Source organism: Monodon monoceros, unplaced genomic scaffold, assembly GCF_005190385.1.
Source record: "Monodon monoceros isolate NGI ecotype Baffin Bay Population unplaced genomic scaffold, NGI_Narwhal_1 Super_Scaffold_1, whole genome shotgun sequence".
NCBI classification, from domain to species: domain Eukaryota; kingdom Metazoa; phylum Chordata; class Mammalia; order Artiodactyla; family Monodontidae; genus Monodon; species Monodon monoceros.
This window is the reverse complement of record NW_021703765.1, coordinates 52,765,650-52,782,943: the sequence shown is the minus strand read 5'-3', so window position 1 is coordinate 52,782,943 and position 17,294 is coordinate 52,765,650. Positions and strand designations below refer to the sequence as shown.

The 17,294-nt window shown below is 38.2% G+C and overlaps 1 protein-coding gene across 1 annotated transcript in view; it reads left to right on the top strand.

The window, feature by feature from the left end:
- The window catches only part of MYOM1 (myomesin 1), a 143,520-nt gene that overhangs the window by 76,813 nt on the left and 49,413 nt on the right, over positions 1 to 17,294 (top strand). The window contains exons 15-19 of the mRNA XM_029226169.1: positions 2,598 to 2,781; positions 3,256 to 3,430; positions 7,039 to 7,160; positions 8,340 to 8,624; positions 10,811 to 11,007. Of these exons, the coding sequence (XP_029082002.1) occupies positions 2,598 to 2,781; positions 3,256 to 3,430; positions 7,039 to 7,160; positions 8,340 to 8,624; positions 10,811 to 11,007 (963 nt within the window). The remainder of the gene's footprint in view (positions 1 to 2,597; positions 2,782 to 3,255; positions 3,431 to 7,038; positions 7,161 to 8,339; positions 8,625 to 10,810; positions 11,008 to 17,294) is intronic.

The window sequence follows — 17,294 nt, the reverse complement described above, 5'->3', positions numbered from 1 at the left end:
CCAGGTTAAAATTTAAATGTTCTTCCCGCACTGCACCTGTTCGTATGGAACAGAAGGGACATTTATGAGTGCGGCATGGGTAAAGAGGCCTGTACAGGCACCACAGACAGACAAAAGGGCCAGGACATTGAGGTAGTAGGGGAGCAGCACACATCCAGAGACCTGGGGCACATTTACAGAGGAACTGTCCAAATGCTAGACCATTCTCCTGAGCCAAGTCTCAGATTATCTCTGATGAACCACTTCTATCTAATACGTTGACCTTTCTTAAGGGAGATGTTCCCATGCTCTCGTCCTGTGGCGAGTTTCCATCCCCAGGATGTTCATGCCTACAGCAGTGCTGCCTCTTTGGTTACCCCTGTGCTTGCATTTCTTCATGGAACTTTTTACCTGGGATTTGCACATAAAGGACGAACTTGCCTGTCATGGTGACAGGTTGCAACCAGTTATGCCATGTCTGTGAGCTCTGAAATGGTTGATATTGAGAGGAATTAGATAAATCGGGTCTCAGCACTCCCAACCCTTCCATCCTACTATGTTCTTTTCAGCTCCCCAATTTTTCCCCAGATGTCTTATGTTTTCAGCTCTTTCTCTCATTCCCCTATCAGAAGTCTGGTCATGTCAGAGGCAAGGATTGTATTACTTGGTAGCTCTGTTTCTATCAAAGGAATAAAAATAGCTAATGTTTACAAGGACCAGATACTGTTCTAAGCTCTGCATGTGTTAACTCACTTAATTCTTACTGTAATTCTATGAGGGAAATACTTTCATTTACATTATGTCTATTTTGTAGATGAGGAAACTGAAGCATAGATGGGGTATATAATTTGCCCAAGATCACACAACTAGGAAGAGAAAGAGCTAGGATTTGAACCCTAGCAGTCTGGCTCAGGTCCATATATCCAGCTCTTATACATTGCTGCCTTTCAACCTTCCCAAGCCTAAGTCTCCTCGGGAAAACCTCAGTAATCACACAATATTACCTCCACAGTACCTACTTCAGAGCACAGTTGAGGGGGTTAAAGAGTTACAATGGGGTAAAGTTCTTAGCACGCTGAAATGCAGCTACTATTTTTATTATGAAAGTGTAAATGACTGATAAATGTTCATGTGTTCCCTAAGGGAGAAAATGTCAAAATGAATCAAAGCCATAAACTAAAGGATAAAAGGTCTGGGAGAATTCTGTCCCTCAGTGGGAAGCAGATCGACTGTTTGGGGGAATTTATCCTCTCTATCCTCCCACACACAACTGACACATTATCATAAAAGGCACTGCAAGGGACTTCAGAGGTTAGCTTGTCAACTTCGCTTATTTTACAGACGATGACACTAATGTGGCTTTCCCAGGATCACACATCTCCTTGTTACCAAAGCTAGGACCAGAATCGGCGCCTCTGAGCTCTTTTCACCATACCGTATTGCCTCTCATTTCAAGTCAATGAAGATTATGCTGAGTGACGCACCAACAAGCTTATTGTCCCCCAGATTTATCATTCTTGACAACTGGCCAGTCTATCACAAGGTTTGGATTTCCAGAAAAGTCTCTTAAAGCTGTTAGAAGTTCTGGAGCAAAGTCACTTCTGCTACCTTGGGCAGAGCTGAAAGTTATAATAGTAGGGGGACAAAGGATTACTGAAGACTGCTGATAGTTTTCTTACTGTATTCTGTACCTAAGCTCAAATACACACCACACCCTTCTTTCAGGGGTTTCAAAGTCACTGTGGATCAATTTAATTTCAAGGATAAAATATCTTTAAATTGGTTTTCCCCATTATTTATTCTAAGATAGGGGCAAAAAAATAACATTTTCTTTATCTTACACTAGCTTTATGCATTCAGAATTCAGAAAAATTTATTAATTCAGAAACAAAAATTGTTGATTATCTACTATGTGCTAGATAACAATTCCAGGCTCTGGGGTATAGCAGTGAACAAGACAGCTCCCTGAACTTGTTTCACTGGAATTTACTTTCCAATGAAGGAGACAACAAATAAATAATTTAATTTCAAGTGTTGATAAGTGTTTTGGTGAAAAATAAAGCAGGGTAAGTAAGGGATACAGAGAGATAGGAAAGGAGCAAATAAAGCTTTCAGATTGGTGATGGAAGGAGGGTGATCAAGTGGGCCTTTCTGAGGAGGTGGTTTATGAGCACAGACCTGCATGATGTTATGAGACATTAAATAAAACGCAATTAAAATAACACAGTTCATAACAACATAATGGAAATTTAAGTATAAGTATCTAACATAGCATATTAAATTTAATTACCTACCCTAAGAATTAGAAAAGTATCTGACCCCAAACTATCATCTAAATAAATTAAGGACTTTTGTAAGTAGACCAATGATCTTATTTAGTTAAAAAGGAAGTGAAGTATTAAAGCAGCATATTTGTTCAACAATACAGCCATATTTGATTTAGATAATCCTGTGTACTTCAGATGTTTCATACCCCATTTCCCCCAAATCTCTTTTGCAGTCCAACTTGCATAACAGGTAGTAGTTTGTTGGCAGATAAACGAACTTCAAGATGCCTGGCTTAGAGTTCCAGTTTATTCTTTCTGTGCTTTCAATGGATTCCACTGTTCTGGCTGCAGTGTGATGCAGGTACAGAAAACTGGCAGCAGGTGAACATGGAGCTCCCTGTGAAGTCTCCCCGCTTTGCTCTGTTTGACTTGACTGAGGGGAAATCCTACCGGTTCCGAGTCCGCTGTTCCAATTCAGCAGGAGTTGGTGAGCCCTCCGAGGCAACGGAAGTGACCATGGTCGAGGACAAACTTGGTAAGTATAGAGTTTGCTTGAGCCACTGTAAACTTATTTAACTTCAGTTCAAGAGAGGATTCCAAAGCAAGAATCTTATTGGAATACATATATATTCAAAAGTAAAAATCATGACATCCTTTTTTCATATTATAAATGTAATTGATGACTGTACTTGACTGATACATTAAAATTTTTCATTATTATGAATTATTATGAAAAGTACACTTCTCCAAGAGTTTCAACAGTATTGCTAATGTATTTTTTTCTGGAAGGGGTTAGTATGTTCCTGGGTGTTTAGTTTCTCATTGTACTCCCAAACTAGCATATTTTAAAAAACTTTCTGCTTTAACAAATATATTATAAAAGAACTGTGTGTTTGATGTGACTACTAGTGTAAAATTTATATATGTGTGTGTGCATGTCTGTGCACATGTGATAAGAATGAATTTCTAAACCACATTGGGCTGGACCATCATTTCCCTCTTTTCTCAGACATCCCCAAGCCGCCAAGCAATATCATCCCAAGCAGAAATACAGACACATCAGTTGTCGTTACGTGGGAGGAATCCAAAGATGCTAAGGAGCTGGTCGGGTACTACATAGAGTCAAGTATTGTTGGATCTGGCAAGTGGGAGCCCTGCAACAACAACCCCGTGAAGGGCACAAGGTAACCGCAATATGCAGGATGGGTGGCGGGGGAGTGGGGGTATGACACTGGAGCCACAGGGGCTGAGGAAAGGACTGCAGACATGGACCCAAACAGCAGCACAAGCATCAAACACAGGGAGATTATTAAAAACATTATGCTCTGAATATCCAGATGAACTTAAAATTGAACATGTCTACAGCCATACGTTTGAAGAAAGGATTACTAGTGATATTAAACACTTAGAAACACACAATGCCAGCTATGATAAGACATCATTTCATAGCTCTTTTCTGATTCTTTCCCTGTATGCTGTTTGTCCTTTTTAACCCTCTGTTCATGTTTTAATACACAGTGTGATACTAGATTTCAAGGATCTAATAGGCTCTAGCGAACGTAAATTAACCAGACATTTTATTTTATTTTATTTTATTTTTATTTACTACTTTTTTTTGGCCATGCTGCGTGGCATGTGGGATCTTAGTTCCCTGACCAGGGATCAAACCCATGCCCCCTGCATTGGAAGCACAGAGTCTTAACCACTGGACCACCAGGGAAGTCCCTTATTATTATTTTTTAAATTCAAGTATAATTGACCTACAACACTATGTTAGTTACAGGTGCACAACATAGTTATTCAATATTTCTATACATTACAAAATTATCTCCACGATAAGTCTAATTACCATCTGCCACCATTGCAAAGCTATTACAATATTATTGGCTATATTCCCTGTGCTATAATTTCATCCCCATGACTCATTTATTTTGTAGCTGGAAGTTTGTAACCCTTAATCCCCTTCACCTATTTCACTCACCCCTGACCCTGCTCCCCTCTGTCAAACAACTGTTTGTTCTCTATATCTATGAGTCTGTTTCTGTTTTGTTAACGTTTGTTCATTTGTTTTGTTTTATAGATTCCACATAGAAGTGAAATGAAATCATATGGTATTTGTCTTTCTCTTTTTGACTTATTTCCCTTAGCATAATACCCTCTAGGTTCATCCATGTTGCAAATGACAAGCCTTCATTCTTTTTATGGCTGAGTAACGGTCCATTGTATATATATGCCACATCTTCTTTATCCATTCATCTATCAGTGGAAACTTAGGTTGCTTCCATATCTTGGCTATTGTAAATAATGCTGCAGTGAATATAGGGACACATGTATCTTTTTGAATTAGTGTTTCTGTTTTCTTCAGAAAAATACCCAGAAGTGGAATTGCTGGATGGTATATGGTAGTTCTATTTTTAATTTTTTGAGGAACCACCATACTCTTTTCCATAGTGTTTGTACCAATTTACATCCCACCAGCAGTGCATGAGCATTCCCTTTCCTCCACATCCTTGCCACCACTTGTTGTTTCTTGTCTTTTTGAGAATATACGTTCTGACAGGTGTGAGGTGACAGCTCATTGTGGTTTTGATTTGCATTTCCCTGATGGCTAATGATGTTGAGCATATTTTCATGTGCTTTTTGGCCATCTGTATGTCTTCTTTGGGAAAATATCTATTCAGATCCTCTGCCCATCTTTTAATTGGGTTGTTTGGGGTATTTTTGACATTAAGTTTTATGAGGTTTTTTTTTTTATATTTGGAATATTCACCCCTTATCAGATATATCATTTGCTTATGTCTTCTTCCATTCAGTAAGTGGCTTTTTCATTTTGTTGATAGTTTCCTTTACTGTACAAAAGCTTTTTCATTTGCTGTAGTCCCATTTGTTTATTTTTGCTTTTGTTTCCCTTGCCTGAGGAGACAGAGCCAAAAAAATATTATAAAACCAATGTCAAAGAGCATATTGCCTATGCTATCTTCTAGGACTTTCATGGTCTCAGATCTTGCATTTAAGTCTAATCCATTTTGAGTTTATATTTGTATATGGTGTGAGAAAGTAGTCCAGTTTGATTCTTGTTCATGTAGCTGTCCAGTGTCATAAATTATGCAGGCATTTTAAATGAGCAGAAAAAAGTATCAACATTTTACAAATTTTGAACATCAATATGGTTAAATCCAGTGCTGAGGAGAGCTAAACACCAAAATAAAGACATTCAGAATACTTTGCTGTCCCCTTGTATCTGTTTCTAATGTGAGGAGGGTTATTTTTTCTTGCTTTTGAATATTTTGTCAACCAGCTTTGCAAGTTGATGATGAATTCTGGCCTGCATCCAAATTCTGAGTCTCCTTTGATTTAGGACCAACCTCAGAGGAGACTCACCCCATCCCAATTGTCAAGCAGGCTTGTTAGGCAGCTTCTGACTTGGCCACTTCTATGTCCAAGGACCCCCAGAGGATGAGTCGTTCCTTTTGCAGAACAGGAGAGAATGAAGACAAACCAGTTAACGGGAGAAGGCAGTATGTTTTGCAAGAGATTCATTTAGCCTGTTTGTATACTTCACGTTTACTCTGAGTTCTCCACATTTCCTGGGGACTATTTAGAAATTTTCATGGAGGGTAGGCAGAGTCTGCCTTTCCATAAATAGAACGGAGCTGCTCAAGGGCCGGCACCATTTTTTATTCATCTTTGTATCCTCAGTACCCAGCTCAGTGTCTGGAACACTGAAGTGCTTAATAAATGTTTACTGAACTGAGCTGGCCTACATTATGACTGCCCTTATTAAATATTTCAACATGCTAATAGTGATAGAGTCATTAGCAGACCGGTTATTTCCTCTGCTTACAGTCCTCAGGATGCATTAGAATGTTACAGTGATTCATGAAACAGTTTTTCTTTATAGCCATAATAGCTATTGAAGAGTGGGGTTGTTTTATGTGTCAAACTGCCCATGGATTCACACCTCATTATTGGACCCTTAAATGCAAATAACAATTCTGGAGTCAATTTCTCAAGTAATTGTACCTTCCATGGCATGCAGGGAGGCAGTGAGTAGGCCTCTATGACTAAGGCAGCCAGTGCCTTACAGCTATAAGTATATCCCTGAAATAGTCATTAATCGTGTTATTAATACCACGTATTATTTATTAAATGCCTCCTATAGCCAGGCCCTGTAATAGGTACTATATATACTTTTTGCTAAAGTTTTTAAATTTATTTTTAATTTTTTAACTAAAGTATAGTTGATTTACAATGTTTCAGGTATACAGCAAAGTGATTCTGTTTAATATATATTCTTTTCTGAATTCTTTTCTGTCACAGGTTATTACAAGATATTGAATATAGTTCCCTGTGCTATACAGTACAAATAGATAAACAAGCGTTGTTTATCTATTTTATACATAGTAGTGTGTATCTGTTAATCCCAAATTCCTAATGTATCCCTCCCCGCCCCCCTGGTGCTATATATACTTTATGGTCAATCTTCACACAAAAATTACCATGTAGGCGTTATCATCTCCATTTTACTGATAAGCACGCAAAGGCCCAAAAGGGTAGGATGTTTGTTCAGGGGATAACCAAGACTCCTCATCGTTTGACAGAGTGAATTTAGAAAATTGCCTGAGGTGCCTTCTTGTTTAATGTACATATGCTACCTGCATCTCTCTACATCTTTTTCTTCCTTTTAAAAAATGAATCATTCTCATAAAGCCAGATCATTCCATTAAGCTAACAATCAACTTCCCTAACCTTCCTCCTGGGAAAGTTTTTTTAAAACTTTCTTTCCTTTCAGGTTTACTTGTCATGGATTGACTACCGGTCAGAGTTATATTTTCCGGGTCAGAGCAGTTAACGCAGCTGGACTTAGTGAATATTCACAGGATTCAGAAGCAATCGAAGTAAAAGCTGCTATTGGTAAGTTCTTAGAAAAATGAATTTTTCTAAGTTACAACGAAAGGTACCATCCTCTTCAGAAATTGTGTAAAACTTCTAATATTGCTCGATGATTCCATCCCCAGATGATCATTGTCTGTGACTCCAGGTGACCTCTAACCTTCCATAGCTGTCATTTTACAGATCTTCATCACTTATCCAGATTCTGTGCATCTGTAGCCTTTTCATCTTCACCAGTCCAAGTTTCCTCAGATATTTCCCATTGTGTGAATCTCCATTCTAACTTCGTGCTCATCCCGGCAATATGAAGTGCCATCCAATTCCATGAGGTGGTATATCACCCGTAACACAGAGCATCTCATACCTAAAAGCCGTTTCATCTGCGGCAGAGCCTGGCTTGTTCTCAGTAACAGCACATTAACCTGCTTTTTATAAACTGCTAAAATTTGTGCGAGACGTGTGTGGTTGCTTGATATGTTTCATCTCTGCTGGCAAAGTAACCAACAGAATAAAACCAGTAATAAAGTAATTATATGTATGTACAGTGATGTACCTTCCAATCTCAAGGTGTGAAAGGGACCCAGGTATTTCAGGGCAATTAAATTGAAATCTGTGATGTAGTAGCACATATTTAAAGAGAAAGATTATTTATTATCAGTTATCTTCAGTTAGCACCCCATATTACTTTTTAACATTCCTTAGAATATGTTTGTATTATAAGGACATAGTGAACATGCGTCTTTGAAGTTGGGAGGTACAGACCATTACTATATCAGTAAGGTACATAACTCTATTGTTATATAATCAAGATCTTCAATGTTTGTCTCCTGTGCACTTTATGGTCCTTTTTTCCCCCATTCTGTTGAATAATGGAGCTCTCTCAAGAAATGTCTGAGAAGTGCTTGTTCTTATATTTACTTGGGCCCTGCAAATCAGAATGGTTCCTGTTCTGTCTGTGATTTTTTTTGTTCTCATTTCTTCTATTTCGAAAATATGGAAATGTTGAAATGCTTCCTTGGTGTAAGTTATGTGAAATGTATGCTTTCCATATTTCTTGCAAAGCCAAGTGATTTCCGTTAAACCAAGATTGCTTTTGCTCTGTTTGTGGTGCTAATGTTTTTCTCGTTTGTTCTATGAAGTAAGAGCACTCTGTACTGTGTCCTGGTTCAAAGTGTTTCTGTTGTTATCTGGCAATTGTAGGGGGAGGAGTGTCTCCAGCTGTGTGGCCTGAACTGAGTGATACACCAGGTGGACTAACAGACTCCAGGGGAGGCATGCATGGCATCTCCCAGCCAACTTTTAAGAAAGATGCTTTGCTTGGTAGCAAACTTAACAAACCTTCACTACCCAGTAGCTCTCACAACCTGGGCCAAACAGAAGTGAGTAAAGTAAGTGAAACAGTTCAGGAAGAGCTTTCCCCACCACAACAGAAAGCAGCTGTTAAGGGGGAAAGTAAGTCTGACCCTCTGAAAAAGAAGGATCTAGGTGAGAGTTGAAACAATAAAAGCGTCCTGTCTGTTTCCATGAGTGTCCTCACCACTCGTTGTCCAGATCACCACCTTCCATCTGTGTTCACTTTCATCAGTGTTCATTCTTAATTTTATGTTTTCAGTTATCCATTTGTAACACTTTTGTTTAATGAGTTGTGAGAGTAATTTTATAGGGGTTTGGCTTTGACACGTAATTCATTGTGCTTAATGACAATAGAATATTTAAAGTAATTTGGTTATAGAGTCTCTTTGGTTTAACAAGCAGACACACCTTTGGCCTCATTTTGCTAAGAGAGTTAGATATGAGAGGGGAAGGATTTGATACTCATAGCCTATGGGAGGTCTTTCGAAATATCCGTGTTTGGTAATAAATGGATAGGAAAAATATTTCACAAAATAACATTTTATCAGGATCATAGTTATTAACTTCTGTTTTTCATCCTCAGGTTTTCAAATTACCTTCACATTTAATTCAAATAAACATAAGAAACAATATCTCTTTGAGTTGTCATGAAAAGTTTAACAGGGCATTATAATCGCATATTCTATTATATACGATCCACATTCCCAGAACTGATTTACTTAAGACTATTTATCAGTAAGGCTAATTACCTAATCAGAATTAGAATAGAAAGACTAATTATCAGTAATCAGAACTTTCTGATTAGGATATTTGGTATTTGTGGTTTATATATTCTAGGAGACAATGTTTTTCTTATCAAATAAAAATGAAATGATAAGCATATACTGGTAAATCATAACATGCCTCTCACCCATCCCCTATATATATCCCATCCCTAACTTCTGTAACCTTCTCTACTTTTTTTTTTTTTTTTTTTTCTGCGCCACCAGGGAAGCCCTTCTCTACTTTTTTGACACCTTTATTTGCCCCTTCAACTCAAGATGAGATAGGGTATTCATCTGAGAGTTTATATTCAACATTGCTCTGAAATAGAGAGAGAGAGAGTAAGAAAGCTTTTCTTTAAAATGTAAAGAATGAAGGAGGTTGGTGATGGGGTAAAGAGAGAAAAAACGTATTTTATTTTTTAAAATCTTTATTGTTCTGAGAATCTTTTTGAATAAGAATGAGATAGTTCCTTTATCTCTGATAATCCAAATAAATATTCAGAAAATTCTTTTTAATGTTATTGCACATCTAGTGGATTTCTTTCCACCACCCCACCCTCTCTTTCTTTATCAAAAAAACATAATTTCAGTAGTTGAGTGAAAGTTTCATCAACAAATCCACATAAATGAAGAAAGACTTTTAAAACAACATCCAAATATTTTTCTGATTAAGCACTAATAAACACAGTGGCAGCTATGTAGTATTTTGTGCCATATGAATAATAATCCAGCATCAGGTTTAAAATAATGCAGCAAAAAGTATTATACTAAGAGAAAAATCACATGGCTGATTGTTCCTGTTTTTTAAAAAAGATTTTTAACATGGCATTTAGCTGAGCTCCAGTATATGATTTTTTTCTGTGTGTAGACAGAACCTATATAGTTGTAAGGTCTCACAAGGGTACATGTACCTGAGTGGTGAAATGCTAACTGTTTGGAAATATATAGAAATTCTTAATAAGCAAATCAAGGCAGAAATTGATATACATATGTCATTTTCCTCAGGGAGCAAATGGAAACAAAACCACATAAAGAAACAAAAATATCTTACTTTTTCATGCTATTGCTTTAGGAATGAAGAGGTAGCATGTACCTCTGTCCTAAAACTTAGAGTTGAGATATACAAAGTAGGATGAAAAATAATCAATAAAGATACATAAAGTATTGAAAAAAAGAAACAAAAATATATATCTTGGGAAAAATATTTCTTCTTATGGGGAACAGATCATTTTTCAGGATATTGTTAGCTATATTTTCAGGATATTGTTAGAAATACTAACATTTTGCTGTTAGTATCTCAAAACTTATTCCTCCTTGAGAGTGGAGGGGGCAGGTTCTTTTTATCTTTGGAGTAATAATTGCGGTGCAGTTTTTACTGTGTGTCAGTTTTTTTCCTCACATACCAAATTGATGCTAAGTTACTTACTGGTGTCACGTTTTAGTTTTACACCACAGGACCTAGTGCCCTCATGTGTGTCACCAGTGAGACAGTTTGATGCAGGTAGAATCATAGAAGCATTTCTGTCCACTCATGAGCTCTTCATATTGCAACAGCGGCACCATCTCCACCCTATGATATCACTTGTCTTGAAAGTTTTCGTGACTCAATGGTTCTTGGATGGAAGCAACCAGATAAGACTGGAGGGGCTGAAATTACGGGCTATTATGTGAACTATCGAGAAGTAATTGACGGGGTACCAGGAAGATGGAGAGAAGCCAACATCAAAGCTGTCAGTGATGAGGCATATAAGGTAAGTGTGTGGCCTTCAGTAGTGCGGGGTGTCATATGTCTGTTGACACACCACATGCACACAATGCACACACATGCACATACATGCACATGCCCAGCACCTTGTCAATGATTCCTGTCATTTCTCCAGTGTCCTTTGCCTGCAGTGACATGACTTTTGTGACAAATATACAAAGATGAATAGAAATATTTTGGCTAACCAGGTGGTATGTGTATTTTCTGATTTATACACATAAACATAATTTCTTCAAATATTTAGTATGGAATATATACTTTTTATGAAAACTTATGTTTTTTACAAAAATTAACTCACAAAGTATCTGTAACAATATGCTACTAGTTTTAAGAATCCCGGAATCCAAATGACTGGATTTTTAACCTTCAATGTCCAAATCACAAAGAATAAAGGGACATGGACCCGATGGCCAGACTCAGCTTGCCCTCTATGAATTGGCCCCTGTCATAGTGCTCTGATAGCCACAAAGGGGCACTTCACGTGTCCACCCACGAGTTTCCCTGCTACACGTGGGCCTTCACTGCTCGGCCCACCTCAGAGCACCTGATGGGTCTCACTATTACCATAGCTACTGGCTCCCCTCTTTACAGCATCATCAGCTAGACCCAAGTCACCACCCCTCCCTCACAGAACCCCAAGCTGTGAGAGCAAGAGCGGGTGAGGCCCAGGGAATGGTGCTTTCCCCAACTGAATGTCACATTCTTTTAACTTAACATCTAATATTTATGAAATATCACACGCATACTGAGAATACATAAAACAAAATGTTATTTTATTTATTTATTTATTTTTGCGGCACGCGGGCCTCTCACTGTTGTGGCCTGTCCCGTTGCGGAGCACAGGCTCCGGACACGCAGGCCCAGCAGCCACGGCTCACAGGCCCAACCACTCCGCGGCATGTGGGATCTTCCCGGACCGGGGCACGAACCCGTGTCCCCTGCATCTGCAGGCGGACTCTCAACCACTGCGCCACCAGGGAAGCCCCAAAATTTTACTTTTAAGATTCTTTCATGTTGGTACAAGTAGCTCTGACTTTATTGCTGTGTATTCCACTATATGACCATCTCACAGTAGACCTTCCCATTCAGTTATTGATTGACATGGGGCATTGTAAGCCATATCAAACAATTTAGCTATGAACATTTTTGTACATGTCTGCTGGCACATATGTGCACTAGTTTCTCTAGGTTATTACCCACAAGTAAAATTGCTAGGCCAGAGAGTCTTGTTTATTTCCAACTTCACCACATAATTCTCTGCTGTTTTTCTGAAGAGTATGAGAATTCCCAATGCTGCACATCCTTTCAGCACTTGGTGTGTTCACACTTTTCCTGCTTCGACAATCTGGGTGTCAAATGAGTCTGAACATCTTTTCCTGTGTTTATGGTCCATTTTGAAATCTTTCATAGCATGCCTAACAAGGTTTTTGCCCATTTTTCTAATGGGTTTTCTTATTGCCTTGTGAAGTTCTTTAAATATTTTGAGCATAAATCCTTGTTGGCTATGTAAGTTGCCTATATCGTCTCATTGGCTAGACTTTTCCTATCCTTATGGTGAACTACACCTATTTTCTTGTCAAATTTATTGTAGTCAGATTTACCAACATTTGCTTTGTCATTAGCGACTTCTGTGCCTTTTTTTTTTTTTTAAGAAATGCCTTCTAGTTCAGGAATCCTGAAAGCCATGGCCCCAGCTGGGACCATGCTATATAGATTATATTCTAAAGGCTTTACAGTTTGCCACTTACATTTAAGTTATTAATTCACCTATAAATGTTGTGTATGATGTGAAATAAGGGTCAAATTTTTTTTCCCTTTTATGGATACCCAGCTTCATGATAAAATCAGGTGTAGACTGGATCATGGATACAGATTTGTCTTGCCTTAAATCATACAGTAGGTAAACTTTGTTAACTCAGCTGGTTCCATCAGTACCTCCACTTATTAAGCATTTTTAATGCTCAAAGGATTATTTATCATTCATGGATTTTTTTTTGAATTTTCTTTTATTTATTTTTTCGTACAGCAGGTTCTTATTAGTTAACCATTTTATACATATTAGTGTATACATGTCAATCCCAGTCTCCCAGTTCTTCCCACCCCCACCCCCACCTCCACTGCTTCCTCCCTTGGTGTCCATACGTTTGTTCTCTACATCTGTGTCTCAATTTCTGCCCTGCAAACCGCTTCATCTGTACCATTTTTCTAGGTTCCACATATATGCGTTAATATGCGATATTTGTTTTTCTCTTTCTGACTTACTTCACTCTGTATGACAGTCTCTAGATCCAGCCACGTCTCTACAAATGACCCAATTTCATTCCTTTTTATGGCTGAGCAATAGTCCATTGTGTATATGTACCACATCTTCCTTATCCATTCGTCTGTCGATGGGCATTTAAGTTGCTTCCATGACCTGACTATTGTAAATAGTGCTGCAATGAACATTGTGGTGCATGTGTCTTTTTGAATTATGGTTTTCTCTGGGTATATGCCCAGTAGTGGGATTGCTGGGTCATGTGGTAATTCTATTTTTAGTTTTTTAAGGAAACTCCATACTGTTCTCCATAGTGGCTGTATCAATTTACATTCCCACCAACAGTGCAAGAGGGTTCCCTTTTCTCCACACCCTCTCCAGCATTTGTTGTTTGTAGATTTTCTGATGATGCCCATTCTAACTGGTGTGAGATGATACCTCATGGTGGTTTTGATTTGCATTTCTCTAATAATTAGTGATGTTGAGCCCCTTTTCATGTGCTTCTTGGCCATCTGCATGTCTTCTTTGGAGAAATGTCTGTTTAGGACTTCTGCCCATTTTTGGATTGGGCTGTTTGTTTTTTTAATATTGAGCTGCATGAGCTGTTTATAGATTTTGGAGATTAACCCTTTGTCCGTTTGCAAATATTTTCTCCCATTCTGAGGGTTGTCTTTTTGTCTTGTTTGTAGTTTCCTTTGCTTTGCAAAAGCTTTTAAGTTTCATTAGGTCCCATTTGTTTATTTTTGTTTTTATTTCCATTACTATAGGAGGTGGATCAAAAAAGATCTTACTGTGATTTATGTCAAAGAGTGTTCTTCCTATGTTTTCCTCTAAGAGTTTGATGGTGTCCAGTCTTACATTTAGGTCTTTAATCCATTTTGAGTTTATTTTTGTATATGGTGTTAGGGAGTGTTCTAATTTCATTCTTTTACATGTAGCTGTCCAGTTTTCCCAACACCACTTATTGAAGAGACTGTCTCTTCTCCATTGTATATCCTTACCTCCTTTGTCATAGATTAGTTGACCATAGGTGCATGGGTTTATCTCTGGGCTTTTTTTTTTCGGTACGCGGGCCTCTCAGTGTTGTGGCCTCTCCCGTTGCAGAGCGCAGGCTCCAGACGCGCAAGCTCAGCAGCCATGGCTCACGGGCCCAGCCACTCCGCGGCATGTGGGATCTTCCCGGATCAGGGCACGAACCTATGTGCCCTGCATCGGCAGGCAGACTCTCAACCACTACTCCACCAGGGAAGCCCTATCTCTGGGCTTTTTATCCTGTTCCATTGATCTGTGTTTCTGTTTTTGTGCCAGTACCATATTGTCTTCATTACTGTAGCTTTGTAGTATAGTCTGAAGTCAGGGAGTCTGATTCCTCCAGCTCTGTTTTTTTCCCTCAAGACTGCTTTAGCTATTAGGGGTCTTTTGTGTTTCCATACAAATTTTAAGATTTTTTTGTTCTAGTTCTGTAAAAAATGCCATTGGTAATTTGATAGGGATTGCATTGAATCTGTAGATTGCTTTGGGTAGTATAGTCATTTTCACAATATTGATTCTTCCAATCCAAGAACATGGTGTATCTCTCCATCTGTTGGTATCATCTTTAATTTCTTTCAACAGTGTCTTATAGTTCTCTGCATACAGGTCTTTTGTCTCCCTTGGTAGGTTTATTCCTAGGGATTTTATTCTTTTTGTTGCAGTGGTAAATGGGAGTGTATCCTTAATTTCTCTTTCAGATTTTTCATCATTAGGGTATAGGAATGCAAGAGATTCCTGTGCATTAATTTTGTATCCTGCAACTTGACCAAATTCATTGATTAGCTCTAGTAGTTTTCTGATGGCATCTTTAGGATTCTCTATGTATAGTATCATGTCATCTGCAAACACTGACAGTTTTATTTCTTTTCCAATTTGTATTTCTTTTATTTCTTTTTCTTCTCTGATTGCCATGGCTAGGACTTCCAAAACTGTGTTGAATAATAGTGGCGAGAGTGGACATCCTTGTCTTGTTCCTGATCTTAGAGGAAATGTTTTCAGTTTTGCACCACTGAGAATGATGTTTGCTGTGGGTTTGTCATATATGGCCTTTATTATGTTGAGGTAGGTTCCCTCTATGCCCACTTTCTGGAGAGTTTTTATCATAAATGGATGTTGAATTTTGCCAAAATGTTTTTCTGCATGTATTGAGATGATCATATGGTTTTTATTCTTAAGTTTGTTAATATGGTGTATCACATTGATTGATTTGCGTATGTTGAAGAATCCTTGCATCCCTGGGATAAATCCCACTTGATCATGGTGTATGATCCTTTTAATGTGTTGTTGGATTCTGTTTGCTAGTATTTTGTTGAGGGTTCTTGCATCTCTATTCATCAGTGAATTTTCTGTAATTTTCTTTTTTTGTAGTATCTTTGTCTGGTTTTGGTATCAGGGTGATGGTGGCCTCATAGAACGAGTTTGGGAGTGTTCCCTCCTCTGCAATTTTTTGGAAGAGTTTGAGAAGGATGGGTGTTAGCTCTTCTCTAAATGTTTAATAGAATTCACCTGTGAAGCCATCTGATCCTGGACTTTTGTTTGTTGGAAGATTTTTAATCACAGTTTCAATTTCATTACTTGTGATCGGTCTGTTCATATTTTCTATTTCTTCCTGGTTCAGTCTTGGAATGTTATACCTTTCTCAGAATTTGTCCATTTCTTCCAGGTTGTCTATTTTATTGGCATAGAGTTGCTTGTAGTAGTCTCTTAGGATGCTTTGTATTTCTGTGGTGTCTGTTGTAACTTCTCCTTTTTCATTTCTAATTTTATTGGTTTGAGTCCTCTCCCTCTTTTCTTGATGCGTCTGGCTACTGGTTTATCAATTCTGTTTATCTCCTCAAAGAACCAGCTTTTAGTTTTATTGATCTTTGCTGTTGTTTTCTTTGTTTCTATTTCATTTATTTCTGCTGTGATCTTTATGATTTCTTTCCTTCTGCTAACTTTGGGTTTTGTTTGTTCTTCTTTCTCTAGTTCCTTTAGGTGTAAGGTTAGATTGTTTATTTGAGATTTTTCTTGTTTCTTGAGGTAGGCTTGTATAGCTATAAACTTCCCTCTTAGAACTGCTTTTGCTGCATCCCATAGGTTTTGGATCGTCGTGTTTTCATTATCATTTGTCTCTAGGTATTTTTTAATTTCCTCTTTGATTTCTTCAGTGATCTCTTGGTTATTTAGTAACATACTGTTTAGCCTCCATGTGTCCGTGTTTTTTATGTTTTTTTTCCCTGTAATTGAATTCTAATCTCATAGCGCTGTGGTTAAAAAAGATGCTTGATATGATTTCAATTTTCTTAAATTTACTGAGGCTTATTCGTGACCCAAATGTGATCCATCCTGGAGAATGTTCTGTGCACACTTGAGAAGAAAGTATAATCTGCTGTTTTTGGATGGAATGTCCTATAAATATCAATTAAATCTATCTGGTCTATTGTGTGATTTAAAGCTCGTGTTTCCTTATTAATTTTCATTTTGGATGATCTGTCCATTGGTGTAAGTGAGGTGTTAAAGTCCCCCACTATTATTGTGTTAGTGTCAATTTCCTCTTTTTTTTTTTTTGCGGTACGCAGGCCTCTCACTGATGTGGCCTCTCCCGTTGCAGAGCACAGGCTCCGGATGCGCAGGCTCAGAGGCCACAGCTCGTGGGCCCAGCCGCTCCGCGACATGTGGGATCTTTCTGGACTGGGGCACGAACCCACGTCCCCTGCATTGGCAGGCAAATTCTTAACCACTGCACCACCAGGGAAGCCCAATTTCCTCTTTTGTAGCTGTTAGCAGTTGCCTTATGTATTGAGGTGCTCCTATGTTGGGTGCATATATATTTATAATTGTTATATCTTCTTCTTGAATTGATCCCTTGATCATTATGTATTGTCCTTCCTTGTCTCTTGTAACATTCTTAATTTAAAGTCCATTTTATCTGATATGAGCATTGCTACTCCAGCTTTCTTTTGATTTCCATTTTCATGGAATATCATTTTCCATCCCCTCAC